Source organism: Neofelis nebulosa, chromosome 4, assembly GCF_028018385.1.
Source record: "Neofelis nebulosa isolate mNeoNeb1 chromosome 4, mNeoNeb1.pri, whole genome shotgun sequence".
NCBI classification, from domain to species: domain Eukaryota; kingdom Metazoa; phylum Chordata; class Mammalia; order Carnivora; family Felidae; genus Neofelis; species Neofelis nebulosa.
The window spans coordinates 127326619-127349396 of NC_080785.1; the positions used below are offsets into that span (position 1 = coordinate 127326619).

At 37.4% G+C, this 22778-nt stretch overlaps 1 protein-coding gene across 13 annotated transcripts in view; it reads right to left on the reverse strand.

The window, feature by feature from the left end:
• Nucleotides 1-22778, reverse strand: part of CHL1 (cell adhesion molecule L1 like) — a 201534-nt gene that overhangs the window by 39620 nt on the left and 139136 nt on the right. For 12 of the 13 annotated variants that reach the window (XM_058726201.1, XM_058726192.1, XM_058726197.1 and 9 more), the window contains 6 exons: nt 18187-18309; nt 16930-17100; nt 15923-15970; nt 13464-13584; nt 8995-9179; nt 2899-3030 (listed from right to left, as the gene is read on the reverse strand). In XM_058726201.1, the coding sequence (XP_058582184.1) occupies nt 2899-3030; nt 8995-9179; nt 13464-13584; nt 15923-15970; nt 16930-17100; nt 18187-18309 (780 nt within the window). The remainder of the gene's footprint in view (nt 1-2898; nt 3031-8994; nt 9180-13463; nt 13585-15922; nt 15971-16929; nt 17101-18186; nt 18310-22778) is intronic. The other variant, XM_058726203.1, reaches the window with a different exon arrangement.

Below are 22778 nucleotides of genomic sequence, written 5' to 3' on the forward strand. Positions count from 1 at the left end.
AGGTTAAGTCTGTTATCAATAAAAGTAATCACTTTTTTAATGATTATTTATTTATTTTGAGAGAGACAGCAGGAGTAGGGATGGGACAGAAAGAGAGGGGGATCCAGAGAGAATCCCAAGCAGGCTCCAGGCTGCCAGCACAGAGCCTGACACGGGGCTTGAACTCAGGAAACTGTGATATCATGTCCTGAGCCAAAACCAAGAGTCTGACACATAACCAACTGAGCCACTCAGGCACTCCAAGAGTAATCATTTTTGTGTAATTTTGAAATACTACATATAAAGGATATGGAATTGCTAGAATTATAAGCTCAGAGAGACTTCAGATCATTCAGTTATCCCACTGTTACCGAGCATCCCAACCAATGAATGGCTATAACCCATTTGCAGGGGAGCAAGGAGAGCTATGGTCGACAGCTGTGGAAGGAACACTGAGCTTGAACTCCAAGGATGTGGATTTGTTTTCTATCCCTGCCATTATTCAGCTGTGCTGTCTTGTCTAAGTTTATTTTCAGCCTTGATCTCCTCATCCGTGAACAAACCTATTGACTCTTGTTTGGGAATACATCCAGAACCTAACCATTACCACTATCAACCTAGCCCTAGGTTCCAGTGTCTTCCAGGCAGCTTCTAGCTGGAGTAGTCGTACAGCTGATTTTCCATTCAGAGATAGAAAAGTCCTTTGTTAATAGATTAGATCATGTCATTCTTCTGCTCAAAATCCTCAAAGTGCTGCCCATATTATTTACACTAGAATCCCAAGTCCCCAGGTGAGCTTTCCCCTTTATGCATGATGTGACCCCTGCATCTGCCGATTGATCCTGCGTCTGAACACTGCCCACTCACTCAGCTCCAGCCACATTGGACTCCTGGCTTCCCATCAACACCCCAAACATACCTGAGGGTCTTTGCACTCACTGACCTATCTACACTGGAAGCTTTCCCACACATGGATGCCCCTAAACTCTTTCAGTTCTTCTTTTTTCAGGTAAATTACCACGGGAGGCTTCCTAGTATTATCTTAAAATAAAAGAGCCACTCGCAGTCCTGAACTTGTATTACATCCATCCCTTAGTCAGCTATTTTTTATTTATCACACTACAACACAGATTTATGTGCTTATGTGTCTATTGATTGACTCTCCCCGCTAGAATGTCAGGTCCACAGGAAAAGGGACTGTTCATTTTATTCACTGCTACCATCCCAGCGATAAGGCCAGTCAGTTCTGGCACAAAGAAGGCGTTCAATAAAAATTACTGAATGAACGAATTGATCTGTTAAATATGAATAATCGTACCTCCATTAAAAATGTTCATTTGGGGATTCAAAGCAATATATGAATGTCCTTCATAAACAGCTGAGTGCCATTCAGATATATAATTTTATGATTTTATGTTCCAGAGAATCTGCATTCCTTATTTTAGCATCCTTAACATTCGTTATAAACAACAATTGATCTCATTTCCCTCTGATCTACCTGAAGCCTTATCTTTCATTTGTTAGTCTGCTCTCTAAAGAGATGAGGGAAAAAAATCTCCAATTTGAGGATTTCAATAAAGAGGACTAAGGTTTCCTGAGTGTGTGGTATGTAACAACAATAAAAGTAGAGAATACTGTAGGAATGTCCCTGTCGTGAGCATTTTCTTGTCGTGAGCATGGTCTTTCCTTTAATCCACATAACAATCCATGAGTTGGTACAATTTTCATGCCCATTTTACTGATGAGGAAGCAGATTTTAAGAGTGTCAGTCATAGGCCCAGTCACACAACTAGTAAATGGCAGAGCCTAGATGCAAACACAGGCATTCTGGCCCCAGAGTTTATAAACTATCATAATGTTGCACAGATGAACGACTATCCTAGGTGGTTGACCACAATGACCTCTTTCCATCACAACCATCATTAGCTCTGTTGTGCTGTGAAAAAACAACAACAACAACAAAACTAAACCTTTGGGACATTCAGTAAACAACTCAAGATCATATACCTGGGAAGGTGCACAGCCTAGATGGGACCCCAGGTCTCTGAACCACCAGACGTCTACACTTGGTATGAACGGTCCAGGACAAAAGAAACTTATGAAAGCCATATATATATATGTCTCAATAATAGAAATGCTCAAGATTAAACTAGTCAGTTGACAAATAAGATTTGTTCTGTCCTATTTTGACAAAGACATTCAAAATGACAAGAGCTCCAGGTTCAAACTGAGGATTTTTGGACTTCTCAGAGTTCTTTGCTGGAACATGGTAGAGTGGGGAGAATCAGGCTTCAGCCCTTGTGCATCCCTGCCTTTCCATGCCCAGCCCATTTGGGATGGCTGAGAGCTGACTAGACAGGGATTTTTCTGATCTTGGGTACAAATGGAGCTCAGTCAAGAACATGCAGGGAGCCAGGGGTAGGGGGCATGTTTACAGTTCTCTTTGGCCTGTGAAAGTCTCAAATAATGACAGCAGGCATGACCAAAGGATGGCCAGACCAGGTCCTTGTGAAGAGCAGAACCCAGAGCCGGGGTCACTGTTGCTTGGGTCTAAGGGCAATTCTGAGTTTCAACCCATGTTCTCAACCACTAGGTCACTGCACCGATTTCTTCTCAGGGAAAAGCAAAGGAATGGGCTTTTCTCCTTTTTCTCAATCAGCTGCTTTGTCTTTTTAACCTAATTTTTATATAGAGTTAATATAATGACCCAACAAGTACAAATGTTATTTATCACTTCTCCATAAATCTAAGCATAAATCAAAGTGCTGAAAGATTCAACTTTGAACTTCCTGGCTGGATCTGTCTAGATGGTCCAGCCACTTCCCAACTCCCATCTTACACATAACCAGGGTGTCTGCCTATCAACCATCCGAGCACACCATTGCCTTGGCACTGCATCACAATTGGTGTTTCACTTACTGTCAATCGGGGAGCCATTGACTCTCCACTTGATTGTGGGCTCAGGCTCTCCTTCTGCCTCACATAACAAGATACCGCTGCTCCCAGTGCTATACACACCACTCTGAGGTTTCTTTGTCCAGCGAGGAGGCTCTGGAATAAAGTGAAGACATCATAAGTGACTTTAACCATGTCAGGAGGTCCGAAAATTTTAATGCCTGTGTTTCTATAATGTGCCAGCAGATGGCAGCCACAATAAAGTGTTTCACACTAGCTCTTTCTTGTAAATGTTCCGTCAGGCAAGGTGGACACTGTTTTTAGTTATAGGGTGTGTGCATGCGTGCATGCATGGTGTGTGTGCGCAATCTAATTTGGACTCTTAGCATGCATAATAAAATTAACATGTATACAATCACTTTGTTCAGCATCACAAGTATCTACCTCATTAACAGAAAGTGAAGGAGGGATAAGCAGATGGTTAAGTTTATTTAGTGCTGGCTGAGCTTATTTTCAAGCTACAGCAAGGTGTCTAAAAAGGCTGATATTCGATAAATGTATCTGGAGAATTTTTAAATGAAATTGAAATGTCCAGCATTTATTTTAAATATTTCTTAATGACTCTGTATCATTTGTATACCCATACCGATATCTAATTATCTATCTTAGAAGTGTGGAAACATTATTTTCCTAGAGATTATTTTTTGTAAGACAGGGAGAAGAAAGCCTAAAAGCAGCATTTAGCTTTTTGTCCTGAAAACAATGGAGGAAAAATGTATTTAAATTACTTGCATCTTGGCATGTTCTATTGCTCCAATATTATATTTCTAAGTGGTGTTTCAGTACAGAATGAGACATTTGTCTTTAGTGCAAATATTACTGCCATATCTTGTCACCTTAAGTATATTACTATGTCAGGAGTGAATAAAAGATTTAGATTAAAGTGTGGATGGTTTGGATAATTTGATTCCAGGGAAAATTGCGCAACACCTGCAGGTAGTAATTTCCATCAAGTGTTGCTTGGTTATTTCCCCCAAGACATTCTTGGATTTCCATTTTTAGTCAAAAAGGAAACTCTTTTAAAGATACATATATGTGAAATGAAAAAATAAGTCATGTAAACTGCTTTTTTGTGTGTAAGTAAAGGGGAAACAAAAGGATTGTGTCAAAAGAAAATGCCTATAAATTCACCAAGAAAATCAAAAATATGCAAATAACCGTGAAAGTTCAACCCTGAGAAAGGGACATGCCCTAGAAATTATTCCATATGGTGCGGACTTAGTTACTAAATCTTAAATTAAATATGTGTATTCATCACCTATAATCTGTAAATATTTAGTCGTTTAGGTTAAAGTGCAATAGTCCAAATTATAAACTGCACACGATTCTCTGAGGTGTATGTATATGTACATTTTTATGTTATTGTTTTTTTTTTTGTCTTTTCACATTACCACAATAAAATCAGACATTTGGGTTAGAGGGAAAAAATTCCACGAACATGAAAATTTCCATCCTTACAACAGTAAACTAATATTGCTTTCAGAGCAAAAACTAAATGTAAAAACATAAATCATAGGGATATAATATACAGCATGTTGACTGTAGTCAATAATACTGTTTGCATATTTGAAAGTTGTTAAGAGAGTCATCTTAAAAGTTCTCATGAAAAGAAAAAAAAATTGTTACTGTGTGGCCATAGATGTTAACTAGACTTAACCTGGTGATCATTTTGCAATACATACAAATATCGAATCATTATGTTGTACACCTGAAATTAATGTTATCAATGATATCTCAATAAAAATAATAAAGAAGGTTATGTAATGATGACATTTCTCTAAATATCCATGCATAATAAAATACAGATTTTATCTCTACTCTCACCCTACAAATTTCATTAACCCCTGGTATCCATATTAAGCTTATCAGCCTATCTGATTCTACCTCCTTGCAGACCAAGGACTGAGTTTGAGAGACACCATCTAACTCGCTTAGAGTCACCAACAAAAGAAGCCCCACTCTGTGTTCTGGCCACTTCATGGATCTGTGAACCTGTAAACTGGGTAGCACTGGGACTCCAAGGAAAATGTGATGTGATTTCTAGTTAATTACTATTTTACTAACTCAGACCACTGATAGGAACGAAGTCCAAATTGCTTTACTAACTTTCACCTTGTGCTCCCAAATCCAAGTTCCTCCAACATCTATACACCAGAGGGTGATACCAAGGCGTTTTATATATTCACTAGAAATCATTGCTAAACTTTAGCTCTTTTGAGTAAGCTTTTTAAGTGCTCGGGTATTTGTTTTATGTTTCTCAGATAAATACAGAGCCATGGAGGAACCTTACCCTTCCTGTGTCTCCTCTGCTTGGCACAAGGAGAACAGACACATGTGGAATAATTACAAGTTGAAGTGAAATGATTGATCCCCAAAGACTCTAGTGAAAAAGGCATAGGGAGGAAAGAAGGAATGTTGGATAGGAGGGAATCACTGACTTCTAGTAATTCAGTCTTATCATGCCATGTCTTGGTTGAACATATTTAGCTAGTTGCTACTTTGTTCACAAAAGAATGTAGAGTGAGCCCGAGGACATTGGCTATGAATCAGGATATTTTTGGTGAGTGAAGTGAGTCTAGGGACACACAAGGACAGAGAACAAACAGATGTTTGCCAAAGCTTCAAACACGTAACTCTATTCCTGAAGGGCAAGATCTAGTTGAAAGAAGACAAAGAAAAACTCAAGAGAAAGAAATAAAAAAACCAAAACAAAACCAAAAACAGATAAAATGGAAAATCCTGGGAGAAAACATCAGTGAATCCCATTCTTTTATCCATTATCCTAAGATACATGATAATTGATGAGAATAACTTATGCTGCAACTTTACTCATTTTGTCATAAATATATATAAAGAAAGATGATAATTTCCCTATGTTGCTAAAAAGTGAGATGCAAATGACTAACCATTTAGAATATAACAAGTTAATGAGAAACATTTATCACTGAAAGGAAAATGAAATAAAATAGGAAATTTGGTACCTATAAAACAACACAGAGGCTATTTTCTTAGTAACAGATTCCTACTAAATATCTATGTTCTAGTAAATCAAAATTGTGAGGTTTATCAACCTTGGATTTAATTGTAGTTTTTTAGAAAAAATAGATCATTTGAAAACGAGGCTCTCTTAAGTATATCAACGTCTGAATTGCACTCGAGTTCATGATAGCTTTTTAAAATTCAAGACAATTATGGGTATGTAATTCTATGTAAATATTTTCCTATTACAGCAAAATTCAAAAGTTTAAATGGTTCAAAAGTTTACAACATGAGAATGGTGCAAGTTGGTGGGAGTTTATTTTTAAATAATCAGTTGAGGGGCACCGGGGTGGCTCAGGGGGTTAAGCGTCTGACATCGGCTCATGTCATGATCCCACAGTTCATGAGTTTGAGCCTTGCGTTGGGCTCTGTGCTGACAGCTCAGAGCCTGGAGCCTGCTTTGGATTCTGTCTCACTCTCTCTGCTCCTCCCCAGCTTGCACTCTGTCCATCTGCCTCTTTCTCTGTCTCTCAAATAAACACTAAAATAAATAAATAAATAAATAAATAAATAAATAAATAAATAATCAGTTGAAATGTGATTGTGGTCATATTCTGTTTTTTGGATTTAGAATGCTTAGATGTCATTTTAATGTTTATCTTTTTATTGAATGTGCACTATTTATATCATAGATATCTAGAAAGGATAGCTGTGCCTCATCAATACATCCTAGCTGTTTTTATTTACCTGGATTAGACAATTTGAAAATGCACACGGTCTTCATATTTAGGATGTTGTAACTTAAATTACAGAATTTGACTATGTTTAGTAATAAAGAAGAAATATCACATCTACAGAGACTACAAAACAATACATGCTTTTACTTAAGCACAAATGGGTGTTTTCAGAATGAACTCAATTTTCAAAATTCACGGTTACATTGCTTTGTGATCATATGGAAATTATTGTTATTTAATTTGAGTTGCTAAACAAGAGACAAAAAAGAGGAAAGGAGATATAGGAAGGCAGAAGACAAGTGAAAGAAAGTAAGCTGATCTGCGCATATGATAAATGAAGGTTGTATTTCTTGGTTTCACACATATACACAAAAAAGAAAAAATGACTTCTTGAGCCCAGTGTGCTTTTCACTTGCATGTGTGAAAAGAAACTCCTAAAACATACAACTGAGGGCACATTTAGTAGCTTCTCATTAAGGAGAAAAGATTAAATGTTCCTAATAAAAACATAATTTACATCTCAATAGTGCTAATAGCTGTTTTATGAATAGTGAGGACAATTCATTCAGGAAACCTGTATTCCTTTGGAGTCCTATAGTCAACATTTTAAACTGCGTAATTAAGTTTACATCCTTGATTTTTTATTTTTTTTTGCAACCCTTGCAATTCTTTTCAAAGCTTCAGTCTTATAGTCAAGAAAACCGTGGCCAGATTGTTAAAATATTCAGCTACCGTAGCAATGTTCCAGCCATCTGGAAGGATTTCTAACAGTCAGCAATTTGGAGTAGGAGCAGCTAACAACTAGACATGTCTGGTTTGTAGATATACGTGTTTACACTGGGGCAGGGGTAGGGGGTTACAGAAAAATATCCCTGCTGCATGGTGTAGCCGATTTATATAGAAGCAGCAAATGAAAAAAACAAAACAAAACAAAAACAATGAAGCATCAAATGATGAATAAAAATATATATAAACTTCTCAAATCTTCCTTTTTGAATTTCTTTGTGAATAATTCCAGGTCAGAAGAATATATCACTGATGGCAAATGTTGATATTTATGCATAATATTAAGATGTCACCTATACCAGTTTTACTTTTGTTGAATCAAGGAAAATGATATTCTAATCTTTGGTTTTCCATTCTTCTTAACTGAACTGACCATATACATTGTGGGTGAGGTCTTAAAAACATGGTGTTATTCCAAACAGCAGCTAGACCAAAACATCTATCTTAACATTTACTTGTAAATGTAATCTGTGTCTAAGTCTTCATTTTTTCCCATTCATTAAAACAGCTTTTTACTTAGATGTTCCTTGTACAGATTGAAGGTTTAAGAGGTAAACTTTATTGGAATATAAATGGAAACCCTAGAGCATCAGTTCACTAAATGGGACCCTGAAAGAGACAATTCCTTTCACTAGTTAAGCCCTCACAGCACTAAATGAGTACAAATGCAGTAATCAATCCATTAATTTGATCAATTCAGTCAACCAAACCATAGATAGGAGACCTCACTGTAATTAGACCCATAGAAATCAGTGTGCATCAATCAGATTCATAAGATGCCCAGATAAACTTCACTTGCAGGGCAGGTACAGCCCCAATATCCACATTGTGTGGCTTCCCCCTTTTTTAAATGATGACATCATGGCCTATTTATTTCTATGAATACAAGCAACAATAGCTAATCCTCTATTTAACAAAAGGCGTGGGTTTACAGAGATAACTTTACTATAATATGTATCTTGCATCTTTTGATAGAAAATTTTTATTTACAGCACTCAGTCTACTCCATCCCCATAAGTAACATATTGAATATCATGTGAACCCAAGATATGGACCAAAAAAAACAAAACAAAACAAAACAAAAAAACAACTGTATCTAGGAAAGAACTAAGACAATTTGCCTGATACCCTCTTTTTTTTGAGGAAGAAACTAAGGTACAGAAAGTCAAAGTAAATTGATTAATGAGATAGCAAGTTAACCACAGGAATGGGAAACAAACTCTAAGCTTTTTTCCAAGCTCCTCGAAATAATTTGTCTTTGTAATGCTTACTTCTTCTATGATTTAATATTATGCAGTGTCATATATATAATAAAAATTGTGTGAAAGTCAGGTGTGTTTAATACCTAACATGAGATCTTTTCTTTCCATTTGTCCCTTTTACAAGGTTTTGCAGGTTAAATGTCAAATCTGGTTAACTGAAGTATAATATAGTTCAATACCCACTCCAAAAACAAAAGTTTAAACAGCTTACCTGTTTCAACATATATGCTTTGGAATTATAGGTTCACCTTTTTTTTCTTTAATAGAAGAAAAATAAATCAATATGGGGAAAGTACCTTCTACTACAACATGAAAATCATGAGAGGTTGATCCTAAGAAATTGGTGGCTGTGCAGCGATAATTCCCTCTGTCCCGGTAGGAAACGTTCTCTATCTTCAAAGTCTTGCCATAATTTTCTTTTGTTTCTCTTCCTTTGGGTAGATCACCACCTATTTTGTTCCAATCGACCTGTGGAGTTGGTCTGCAAAACAATAAATACATGATAAACATTTTTTAAGCTGCAAAATTAAAATCAAAGCTACTCACAGGATACATCACTTAACATATTGTTTTTACATATGATCTCAGAGTTCCAGTAAGTAACAATCAGCCTTCCCAGGGCACGGACCTGTACTCCACCATCGATGGTGAACACTGGATTGGATCAGGTCTCCTTTAATGCAAGCACCTTTAATAGTCTGCTTCCATGGAAATCATGCTTCTTCCATTAAGAGGACTAACTATCTATCATGGCTGAATAGGTATATATAGATAAAGGGTGGGTAATTGGATCCACAGAAATATTAAAAGATTTTTTTTCAAGGTTTTAATATTTTACCAGAAATATTTTAAGTGTGAAACCTCCTTATAGGTGATTTGGAGTGGCTAGAAATAATAACCCTCCTCCCTATATGAGTTTGAAAAACAAGATAAAGTAGGACCCAATAGTAAGCAGAGGGAAGTGTTATCCTCTTAATACAAATGAAGCTGATAGTGGAGAACATGGTGCAGATGTGATAACTGTATGTGACAGCTGGACCAAGAACGGCCTGTTTTAGGGTAAGGTGGGCTCTGCACAGACATGGCTACCCAAGTGGCTTTCTTCCTTTGTTGGGGAATAGAGAAAAGTAGCGGGGGTGGGAGAAAGGAGGAGGGGGCAGATGAACCACATCTCCCTTGCTCAGAAAGATGAGATCACCCAATCAAACCAAACAAACAAAAAAACTGAACTAAACTAAAACCAAACTGATAACTTGTCATACATCAAGAGAATAACTGTCTCCACCTTAAGGAGGAAAACAGTAGTGGGGAATCAAGTCACCTGGGTTTAAGAAAAATCCCAGCTCTGGAAAACCAGACAAGCAGAGGGTTGGTGACCTTTATGACTCTTGTGATTTACAAGTCATGTGGAAAACACCAATGGCTGGGGCACCTGGGTGGCTCAGTCAGTTAAGCATCCAGTTTTGGCTCAGGTCATGATCTCATGGTTTGTGAGTTCGAGCCCTACGTAGGGGCTCTGTGCTGACAGCTCAGAGCCTGGAGGCTGCTTCGGATTCTGTGTCTCCATCTCTCTCCCTGCCCCTTCCCCACTCATGTTTTCTCTCTCTCTCAAAAATAAATAAACATTTAAAGAAAAGAAAAGAAAACACTGAAGGCTGATTTTAATTAATATATTTTTTAATTTCTCTTCTCCGGTTGGGTTATATGAATGGAAAAACTTAATTTTGCTATTTTTATTGATGCTGCTTTTCCTTGCTCTATTTATTTTTATTATGAATAGCTACAGGTTATTGACATATTCTAAAGATGGGCATTATGATCGTCACTTTATCAATGAGGATTCTAAAGCTCCAAGAAGTTAATTAATTCACTTAATGTCACTAGGGTAATAAATGACATGTTAGAACTTCAGTTTGTCTAACACTAAACTTGCTTTTTCCATGGCTGTGTTTTATTATACCTGTGCTTTTTCGATCCCTTTTCCCTTCCTAACTGTATATTCTTGGGATATATGCTTGTAGCCGAATTAATTAGTTAGTAGTTAATCACTGAACAATTACCTCATATTGCTTCTGTCAATTATCTCAGACTGTTTGAATTGTTCAGGCAAGCATTAAAATAATTCCATTATTATGCAAAAACTATATAGAAGGTAAAGAGGTAGGTCCCTTAATTTACACACTCTCTTCCCCTCCTCCATTCCAGGCTGAAGCCTGTAACGTGCCTTACAGATCTAGAACCACCACTTTCTATTTGCCCAGTCTGAGTACAGGGCACCCTTTTGTGGGAAACAGTAATGATGCTCCAACAGGCAGCTGGGAGATGATATTAGCTGCTGGCTTCATGCACACACTACCTAACAGGATGCAGAAACTCAAGTCTCTTAACTGCTTGCTTTCCACGCCATCTGTCAAAATGGCAATTTGCCAAATTACAGGCTGCTCTGGACCTAAGTTCCTGCAAAACGGTTTTTCTATGAGTTCATACTTTAATAGTGCAAGCATCTCACTTTCTGCAGGCTTCTGCAAGATCCTTTCCTTTCCTTTCCTTTCCTTTCCTTTCCTTTCCTTTCCTTTCCTTTCCTCTCCTCTCCTCTCCTCTCCTCTCCTCTCCTCTCCTCTCCTCTCCTCTCCTCTCCTCTCCTTTCCTTTCATCCTTCCTGCCTGCCTTCCTTCTGTCCTTTCTTTTTTGCCAGTCCTTGAAAACCAGTCTAATCCTTTATACCTATCCCTTGAAAGAACAGAATAAAATGATTATCTACAAGTATCAGGTAAACATGAGACCTAATTTATCTAGTGACCTATCTCTCCTATTCCAAGAATATCCAGCTATATTCTTGTCAATTTTTTTCTTTTTTTTTAAATTTAAGGAACATTCACTAACAGCATTTGGGCAGTGAAAATTTGAGGGAAAACATAATGCTTAATCCCTTTTTTAAAGAAGTTTATTTATTTTGAGAGAAAAAGAGAAACATGGGAGGAGCAGAGAAGGGGGGGTTGGTGGGGAAAGAGAATCCCATGCAGGCTTCGCACTGCCAGGGCAGAGCTCAACGTGGGGCTCCATCTCACCAACCAAGAGATCGCGACCCGAGCCGAAACCAAGAATCAGATTCTCAACCGAATGAGCCACGCTGGCACCCCTTAATCCCTTTTTATATACAAACATGCACTATCTCATACTCTCAAATTTTGTTCAGGTACTTATCCAGCCAATTTTTGTTAGTATACTTCCTTGCTCTTCCTACATTTTTATAGTGTAGCATCTTGAAGTAGAATCACACCTACCTTAAACTCAAGAATTTACAAGTTACAGAGGCAAGAGAGTGAAGAAAACAGTTTGATACCAATAATCAACAGAGGGAAGCGACAATACCCCCCTCTACTTCCAATGAAGCTCCCACAGGGTGAGACCAAGTGTGAACTGACACCTGAATGTGCACTTTCACTCAGTGCTTGCCCTTCTGAATGAGATTCATTGTTGTTTTAACTATTCCAAATTCCTGCCTTATTCACAGAATTTATAGAATCTAAACCCCTCCATATCGGTTTCTTTGTGAAAGTTTTCCTGTTTTAATGAATAGTATCAACATTTTCATTGCACCTAACCATTTACTGAAGTATAGACCTACAGCCACTTCTTCAGATTCAGAAACAATGCCATTCTTTGTGTCTGCCCTCCTCCACCTCCCCCTTAATTGAACAGACCATTCATTGGGTTGAAGTGAAATACATTAAATCTAGAGGTAGTTTAGGGTTCTGGAGACAGGATGGAACTCCAGCTCCACTTTATACTGAGCTTGAACAAGTTCAATCAAGCCGCTGGGCGTCATTTACCTAACCTGCAAATGGGAATAATGGCCGCCTTGAAACGTGGTGAGCATGAATTGAGCTTACGCATGCCATTTCAAACACATATGCGACCTGTATATCTTTGCCAGATGGAGAGAGACGTTTACAAAGCTAAGGGACTGCAAAACCATTAAAATTGGCTCTTTTTCTTCATAAACCAATTTAAAATAACTCATTCAGAATATATATTGAGTTATGAATGAATACAATTTTTAAAATTTCAAATCCCAGTTCACCAACCAGATGCCCAGCTAGAAGAGTCCCTTGACTAAGTATTAAATAAGATAGTCCTTATTTACAAAGGCTTAGGGTGTTTGCTCAACAAATGTAACAATTTCAAGACATGACCAAGTGACATTTTTTGGAGGATTTGGAAACCTGCATTGATTTTTCAGACGAGAAGAAGCTGAGTTAATTATATTCTTAGGTGAAATGCTCTGAAAGTACATGCTCTGGACCTCTTTGCATGCAAAGGGCAGCAGGGTGAAATAATAGATAAATAAGGCTCCTTGCAACCTGAAAAGCAATCAGAACCCATAGCATAGCAAGAAGGAGTGGGAGAAAATGTGATAGCAGAGACACAAAAACCTGGCACCCACAGTAAGAGACTGGCAAGTAACAACTTCAAGCTCTAAGGATGGCATCCCCCTACTGACGTAGGTAAGGAGAATGTTTTCATTGTCACCTCCATTCACACTCTCACAAACTGACAGAGCAATCTAATTATAAATCAATCTCAGTCACAGCCTGAAGTCTGCAGAGTGAAGTGCAAATTACTTCCTCCAGAAAAGTGGTAACAGAATTTTTTTTTAAAGAAATCATTTTAAAAATGTGTATATAGGATTAACTGCTTAACTAATGCATTATTCTGTATAGAAAGGGATTGACAAAGTCATGAACGGGGTCAAGTTACTCACAGGCCTTCAGCAAAACACTCAAGCAGCAGGGTGTCCCCTTTGAGGATGGTAACTGAGGACGCACTGCCACTTTCAGTAGGAGGCAACAGCAATCTGGGTTTTCTTTGCTTGATCGAATTTGCTATAATACAGAAAAGAAAAGTCACATACTTTTTTCCAAATGAAGGCAGTTAAAATCCTGTGGCACTAAATCTTTCTTAAAACTTAAAATGTATTTACCTATATGCTCCTATGTATATATACACAGATGTATTTTTAATATATTGCCATTTAAATAGACTCCATTCTTACCACGAAGCATGGATGGTCCCTCAGATGCAATAACTTAGTGTAGCACCAAGTTTTAAGAAGGTCATGACTGAAAACACACCTTCAAATTTCACAAGTTCAAGTACGGTTGAAGATAATTCGTTTTTTTTTTCTTTTTAAGTTTATTTAAAGACAGACAGAGAGAGAGAGAGAGAGTGAGTGTGCAGGCACAGTGAGAGAGAGGCAGAGAGAGACACACACACACGGAATCTGAAGCAGGTTCCAGGCTATGAGCTGACACAGAGAGCCCGATGTGAGGCTTGAACTCACAAATGGTGAGATGACTCACAAATAACCTGAGCTGAAGTCCACCTCTTAACCCAATGAGCCTTCCAGATGCCCCAAGACAATTAGTTTCTTGATGAAACTCCTTAAAAGTTAACAGATAGCCTATGATTTTATATTCCACACTTTAATCAGACCTTGCCATGTCTAATGGCTGTGTATGAATTTTAATTTCATTTAGTATGCCTAAGTATTTTATAAGATGCTTGTTACAATATAGCTTCCCGAGCCTTGCTCCCAGAAATTCTGATTCAGGAAGCGTATGGTGGACACCATGCATCTATGAAGTGGGCAAGTTCTTTAAGGTGACTCTATTTACAATCTCAGCCCCTCAAAGAAACATAGTGCTTCAGGGAATGATAAGCAAACATTTTCAGTAACTACATATTGTAATGTTCCCTTTGTTACATGCTCAAGAATGCTTTTCAAATACAACAGCAAACGAGGGCTTTCATTTTCAATGTAAGTTTTAACATCATTTCCAAATGTTCTCACAAATTGTTTTTTGTCCATCCAATGTCAATGTGATTTGACACGATGTGGAAGGTGCAAACAGCTGACATTCAGCGTAGAGAAATGAAAAGCCCTGATAGCAGTGTGCACATGCTATAGCTTCCTTACAAGTATGTGTTTATCAAAAAATAATTGTTGAACACACAGTACGTGCTATTATTTTTACTAAGGGGTGTACAGATACAAGGAACATGTCTGGGTTATTGACCTCAATAATGCAGTTGGGGATGTATATTTAATCAATCCACCTTCAAACTGAGAAGGCACCGAGAACAGTCCTCTTCCAGCCCTTCTGATGTTGCCAGTGTATCAGAAATCTAGATGAAGCCACTGGCCCCCATGACATGAAGAACATTTGTTGCATTCACATAAATGAACTGTGGAAAACTAGTTATAGAATTCAGGTTCACTCAGGCATCTTCCATACAACACTAGTTCTAGTACCTGTCCTGTGGTGGAAAACTGTAATATTTCACAGACAAATGAGTTACGAAAATGTAGCAAACTGTATTCTTAGAGTTACAGCCCAATGTTAAAGTACTCTGAGAAGTCTTACAAGAAACATAACCACTTAACTTTCTTAAACCTAGTGTTTTCTCTACAATTTCTTTCTTTTACGTACATGTAACAACTATCAACCAAAATGTCACTCAAAAAGGACAGAAATCTTAGGAGACCCAAATATACATGTTGGGGGCACCTGGGTGGCTCAGTCAGTTAAGTGCCCCACTTCAGCTCAGATCATGATCTCACAGTTTGTGAGTTTGAGCCCCACATTGGGCTCTCTGCTGACAGTATGGAGACTGCTTTGGATCCTCTGTCCCCCTCTCTCTCTGCCACTCCACTGTTCATGCCTTCTCTCTCAAAAATAAACATTTAATATATATATATATACATACTGGGGCACATGCATGGCAAGTTGTGTGAGTGTTCAACTTTTGATTTTGGCTCAGGTCATGATCCCAGGGTTGTGGGATTGAGCCCTGTGTTGAGATTCTCTTTCTTTCTCCCTCAGCCCCTCCCCCCCAACTGTCTCTCTCTCTCTCTCTCTCTCTCTCTCTCAAAAAAAATACATATATGTGTGGGAGGGTATGTGTATTTGTCTATGTGAATTATATCATATATAAATATAGATACTTTTGCATAGTGATGAATTTATAAATATCACTCTTTTGCATATAGTTAAGGATGGGGGGGTAATAGAAACCTCTATGCGAAGGGGTTTCCTTTATAGAAATATCAGTATTTTAATATACTCATGAACATAGTAACAGAAAAATTTAAGCTTTGAGATGACAATGAGTTACAAAAGGTAAAAATAAATGCCAACCCTCTTCACGTGATCAACTTACCCTTGGAACCAATTTCTGTGGATGAACTTGAGTCATTAGCATGCCTTACTGAAATAAAAAAAAATTAAAGAAAAAACTCACAAACATAATGGTAGATGCTAGTATCAATAATGAATGGAAAGTCACAGTTTTGTCTAAGAAAAATTACAAAATGAGATATAACCATGCTTCACTAGAACATCATCTTAGGGGATATATTTGAAAAAAAAAATTATAATGAACTTAATCTTGAACTACCACAGATGAGTCCAAGGTCGAGAGGACACAGATTACAGCTCTATTACAGAGAACTGAGGCTGCCAAAAGCGATGCTATAGTGAAGACCTGGCAAAGTGTATCTACACATAACAATGAAAAAGAACCATGAACCAAATTAGACAATGAAATGGTAATGCCAACTTTCGACTCTCCCAGAGCCAATTATTCAGTCAGTGAACTGTTGGGGATTATCTCTGCCCTTTGAATCTTATGGTTCTTTCTCCCACTAATGACTTTTTCCCATTTGGGAACCCAGACTGGCATCTGCAGAATCAAGCAGGGAAGAGAAGCAATTCAAATAACTTTGCCAATTTGGGAAGAACAACAAAGCTTGATGTGATTAAAAAAAAAAATTATAATATTCAATCTTTTTATTTTCAACTCCTATTTTCTTCGACATTTTCAGCCTGCTAGTTACTCAAGATCACGATGCATCAAAGCCTGAGACTTGCTTCAGAAACCTTAGATTGTCATCGGGTATTGCACCCACTGCAAATGACCAGATCCTGCAGACGTCAAATGAAATATACTTGTACTGTGAATTGAGATTTGATTTTCTGGCTCTGAGAGACAGAGCTACTGTAGGTCTGCAGCTGCAGATGTCTCTTTCATCTGGATGAAGTCTCTAGAGTTGAACTAAACAATGGTGGAAAATATCCACCCAGCTTTAACTGGCTTCAGCCAGAATGAAATTGCAGGCGCATTTGTATTCAGCATTCACGACAGAACGATAAATTATTTGGACTTACAACTGTTAACTGTTAGTTTCATTGGCATTTTCTGCACAATAGTCCTCAATCTTGGGAATGCAGCAAAGCAACAGTAATCATTTCGACTGTCTTTTTCTTCCACATTTGCAAAGTACAGATCTCCCTTTTGACTCATGTATACTCTTTCATCTTGTTCAATGTGTTCTAACTCTGGAAGGAAACATTTTGTCATTAATAGGAGCAACTGTTCTTTATTGTGCTTCATCCCCCTTCTTTATTTTCCTTTCTTTCATATTATTTCATTTCATTTCATTGTTCATGCTTGGTCTTCCTACTCCTCACAAGTCTGGTCTTAAAATAAGAGCAGTGAGTGAGAAGTAAAAAGTAAAAACAAAAATAAAAAAACAACAGATCCCCTGGGAGCATACTTTCCACCATTAGCCAAAGAAACCCACTGGTGGACAACCATTCTGTACCTTCTACCTCTCCTTACCACCTAGGCTGCTACTTCTATACTGGTGTATCTGAAAACTGGTCCAACTGGTTCAATCAAACAGATCTCCCCAAAAGTCATGTGTAAGACATTAATCTGTCTTTCCTGGATACAGCTTGGAAAGTTCTAGAGTGATTGGAGTCTGGAATGTTTGCCTGCAGCCAAAAATAGTTTGTCTCGCTTTCTTCCAAGTACTGTACAAATATTATCATTTTTCTCTCTGCATTACGATGTGAAAACATTTAGGGCACATTGTGAAGGCACATGCCGGAAGAACTATACAAGAAGCTGGAGTTTCAACTTGAGAGTGAATACAATTTTTGGCGAATGAAACACAAAGGTTCATGCTAATTTCTCTGTGGGTCACTCTATGTAGCAGGTAGAACATTATTAAATAGAAATATAAGGCTAGCAACACAGACCTAAGCCATCCTCAACTTTGACATGGACTATATTCCAAAGGTAAGTAAGTTGTTTGGAATGCAGATAGCATTTTCTTCATAGACATACATTACCATATCAATAGCCTCTATTCTTTCAGATATGATAAAATCAAGAGATATAGTTAAGGGTTTTCCAGTGTTTTCATGTATACATTTAATAGAATATTTAAAACTTGAAACACACTCTACAGATGGATATAATTTTTTAAAAAAAGATTTCATTCCACAATGATAATGTGCTTTTTCTTTTTTTCCACGTTGATAATCTTACATTGTTTCTAAATCTTTGTTCCGCTATAATATCTGACACGATGCATGAAATTAAAAGGTCTCCTATGTATGGAACAGAATGCTACTTACCAATATTCATCCAGTAAATGTGTAAAGGTGGAAGGCCTTTGGGAGGGTTGCATGGGAGGACGATTGGATCTCCCTCCTCCACTTCAAGAGGGTCAATTTTTTCTTTTGGGAATTTTGGAACATCTAGTATACAAAATTATTTAAGACAGTATTTTAAAATTAACTTTTAATGTCACAAACAATAATATATTAACACCTTCTTTTTAAAAAATAGAGCATGCTTCACAAATTCAGTGCCCCAAATCTTGGTTCTTGTATCTCCCCTGCAGAAGAAAACACTGTTAAGAATCTGGGGTGCATCCTTATAAAACTTTAAAAATGCTTCTACATTCTGCAAGTGAAGACGACAAATATTTTTGCTATGTGATATCAACTAGCAACAATATGTTGTGCGTATTTCTCTGCATAGAGCTACAAGTTCTGAGTCACAGGATTCACTGAGTTTAGTATCTGATAGATAACTTTTTTTATTCAAACACTGTGATTTATTTTCTAGGCAGATACATATTTTCTGCCTTGGCTTTACTGTGAAGTCCTTGATTTAATGGGCAAATACTCCATTCAAAGCATAACCAAATTAAAGTAAAAATTCAAAGCCCACGTGGGGCAAAGAGTATGAATACAAAAAGCCAAACATGACCATCTTAAGTTGCTAAGAGAGTCTTCCACACTGGAATCACTCCCAGAAATGAACTTTTAAATGAAATGGAATTGATGTAGGAAAGAAGAGTTGGCAAAATTTTAACATTTTCCCCCCATTCAGGAGGCAGTTTCCTAAGAGGGCAATACAATTACAATGGAAATCTAAGTCACAACTAAGCAGAATGTGAAACCCAGCACCACTGTGTGATTATTTTTATGAAATTATTTATAAAATCATTTTAAGAACACTCAAAATGTATTATGCCTGAACACTACATTAACACCGTATGACTTTATTAGGGGGTTTTGAATGATATAATTAATCAGGCTTTTATGGAAGAAAAGGACCTTACGAAGGTATGTATAACACTGATGGCTTGATGGAATTTGTTAGGGGGTATTCCATCTCTATATTTCATTCTCAAATGGTGGTTCACAAGAGACAATCATTACTCTTGGAAGTCTAGAGATACACTCATGTATTGTAAAGTTTCTTCTGGAGGAGCTGTGTACATTTTCTATGTATTTATTCCCTTGTCCCTCAACTCCGACCCCAATTCCTTACTGGTTGAAGGAATTTGCTGACATTTCTCTTATCGATGCACCAGCTGGTTACACTGAATTGCTTTTTGTCTAAATTCAAGGACCCTTCAAGGCTTAGCACTGCAGGGGCAGTGCATTATATACAGTGCCTTTGCTAGTTTGGAAGGCAGGTTTCAGTCATGTGACCATCCTCAGTCAATTCCTCTTGGTCAACGCATTGTGGCAGATTTCTCATAGTGAGGCTGGAAACATATTTGAAACAGCAACTATCGTGGCATCATGCTTTTGCTCTAGCTAGCATGAAATTTCCACCAAGAGACAGGAAAGTATGTCTCGGGCCATCACTATGGTAAGGTCTTGTAGGTAAAATCTCAATGCCACCTATCTGGTAATGCCTTACTTAGCTTTAACGGAGAGCAAATACTATACAAGTCATTTTGTAGAAAGTATACACCTTATGCAAATAATATGTAGCAATTTACAAAACTATTAGGTGATCAAAGCTCCAAGTTCAAATCAGTTATTTAGTGTAACTTGCTGTAAAAGCCCCTTGTTCATTGGTATTGAAGTTAACAGGGCCTTTAGATAGTTACTGAATCTATTTATACTCAGAGAGAAGGGGCAACAGAGGAAGGGGAACATAGATTAGAAAATGGAAAGTGCCTGTAATCCTGTTTTATAACAAGCAAACTTTACAATGCCTTACAGGAATACACAGTTCCCTGGGTGATAGCCATTGTAAAGTAGCTAATTAATAAGATATATAAAGCCCTAATTAGAGAGCTGCCCCCTCAGAGTATTCAGAAAAATCTAATGATTCAAACAGATAGTACTGCCAGTGAAGCACTATCATCCATGCATTAATTAAATCTAGATTATAAAATTCTAATTCCAAAGATGTACATATGTAATTCAACTGGCTTCCAAGGCATCAATAATAAAAATAAAATAAAATTTATAAGCCTATCAAAACCTTTATCACATACCATAAATCTTTGGAACAGCTTTTGATCAAAGATGAAATTATTATCAGGAAAAAGTGAAGAACATTTGTATATTTAATAATTTAAGGTCTGAGAATAGATATTATAAAAGACATTAATTTGTCAGTATTTTTTTTATGGTCCTCTTCTTTGACTTTGTCACTATTTAGTAAGTCTGGTTCCATGCTAGAAAGTGAACATTTTAATGGCCACAGATAAATGTGGAATTTAATTACTGTAACTCAACAGCAGGCATGAAGCTTATCTTAATTCAAATAAAGAAACAACTCCATTTAAAAATAACTTCAACCAATGGCTTTTGCTAACTGTGTTTCTCTGGTGATAAACATTAGCATTGTTGAGTTTGGACAGATGCAACACTTTTAAAAGTGAATTGCAAACAATTATTTTTCTTTTGTGGAAGGCAACTACATTGTTTTAACTCGCCAACATATTTTAAATGAGTGCTCCATAAACAGCAAAAACACAATCACTTAATTATGTTTCAGTAACACTGAACTTGACCATGGAGTAGCCTCTCTGCAAAGGAAGCAGAATGTACTTGTACATCGGTATGTACCTAAGCAGAAGCTCAAGAATGTTTGGAAATCCCATAATAACCTAAGTCTACATGAAGTCGATTTCCTTTATATATAATGTCCCTATCAGTCTATCTGCATTAAGAAATCAAGCATTTGACAGCACCCATCTTTTTTTATTACTCTCCAATAAGCTTGCACAGTTACAATTCAGTGTCACAGTCCAATTTCTAGTAACAACTCCAATGGCATACGTTCCCCAAAACCCAGTCAGAATCTAGCATGAAAACACTTTTCTAGAAACTAGTTAACTGGACAGCAAGCAGTCTTCTTACTGGAACTATCAATATAAAGCAAACCAGCAAATACAAAATTTCTAAGACCTCTACAAGTTGAGATGCTGACCATGAGTTTTGAAACTCATCATTTCAATTCTTTCAACCAAACACACTGAAAAAAATAACATCTTTGTACTTGAAATGCAGATGCCTTCTAAAAAATATTTTGTATTTAGAGAAGAGTGCAAGCTGGGTTCTGGACCAAGTAGTGAAACTAATTGGCTTTGCCGCTTCAGACCAGTATTTTTACCCTTTTGTGCCCCCATTTACTTTTCTCTGGGATCCTAGAGTCCTGTGAATTCATCGCCCTAGGCTCCTTGAAAGACTCACTAGGTTAGAAGTTTCTTAAGGGAAGGATATTGTAAAATCTAAGCTATAGAGTCTTACCATGCCAACATGCTTAATAGTAAAGAGTAGTAATGAAACAGTATCAGCATAATTTAATACAAATCATAGTAACTAAACCACTTAAAAGAAAGCCATTAAGGTGACTTAACCACTATCAAGTTATGTAACTCTGCAGATAATCTGTCTCTGGCACACAAGTAATCTCATCAAGTCTTCTTACACTCTTTATCTCTCTGAGTCTGATACTCTACTGCCAAGGTATTTCCAACAAAAAAGTGCAACACTTTTCAGCTCATGCAGAAGATGTGTTACCTAAATGATCAAAGCACAGACAACACTGTATAGCATTGTGGTTAAACACATGAACTCTGGAGCCAGCTGCTTGGGGCTGAATCCTGGCTTCATCACTTACTTAGTGATCAGAACCTGTTACTTAATGTGCTTCAGTTTCCTCATCCAAATTCACTGATTTGTGTCAAAGTTTAAATAAACCATTTCCTATAAATCAATTAAATAACATGGGGCACTTAAAAATTATTCAACATATGTTGGCTAATAATCAAGTATTTTCACTTTGCCTAGTTCACCCGACCACACTGTAGAGAGAGGAGATGGGCAAAGGGACATACAGCTTTCTTCTGCTGTGCCTTCTGATTTTCTCTGTAGCCTACATTGTAATGACTTCTGTAATTCTATGCAAATATTTGGAATTAGCTTTTACAGAGGAGGTAGGGAGGAAGCCAGAGGAAAGAAACAGTAAGTTTGTCATGTAGAACCTATGATTTAATGATACTCCTCCCCATTACTGGGCAAACGTTCCTATGCCATAAAATTTTATCTATTCTTTTAATATTTATTTACTTATTCATTTTGAGAGAGAGAGAGAGACAGAAAGGGTGGGAAGGGTAGAGCAGAGATGGAGGGAGAGAATCCCAAGCAGGCTCTCTGCTATCACCACCGTGAGATCATGCATGACCTGAGCTGAAATCAAGAGTCGGATGCTTAACCAACTGAGCCACCTAGGTGCCCCAATAGAACTTTATTTTGACTTCTCTCTTTGTTTACAGGACTGGATTGGTGAGCTTTTGAGTGCCTTACATTTCCATTCAGTGGGTTTAGCAAACTGCTACAGTCTGACATCATTATGATGAATGCATGACACTGAGCTCACATGCTATATCATCCCTAATTCTAGTTTC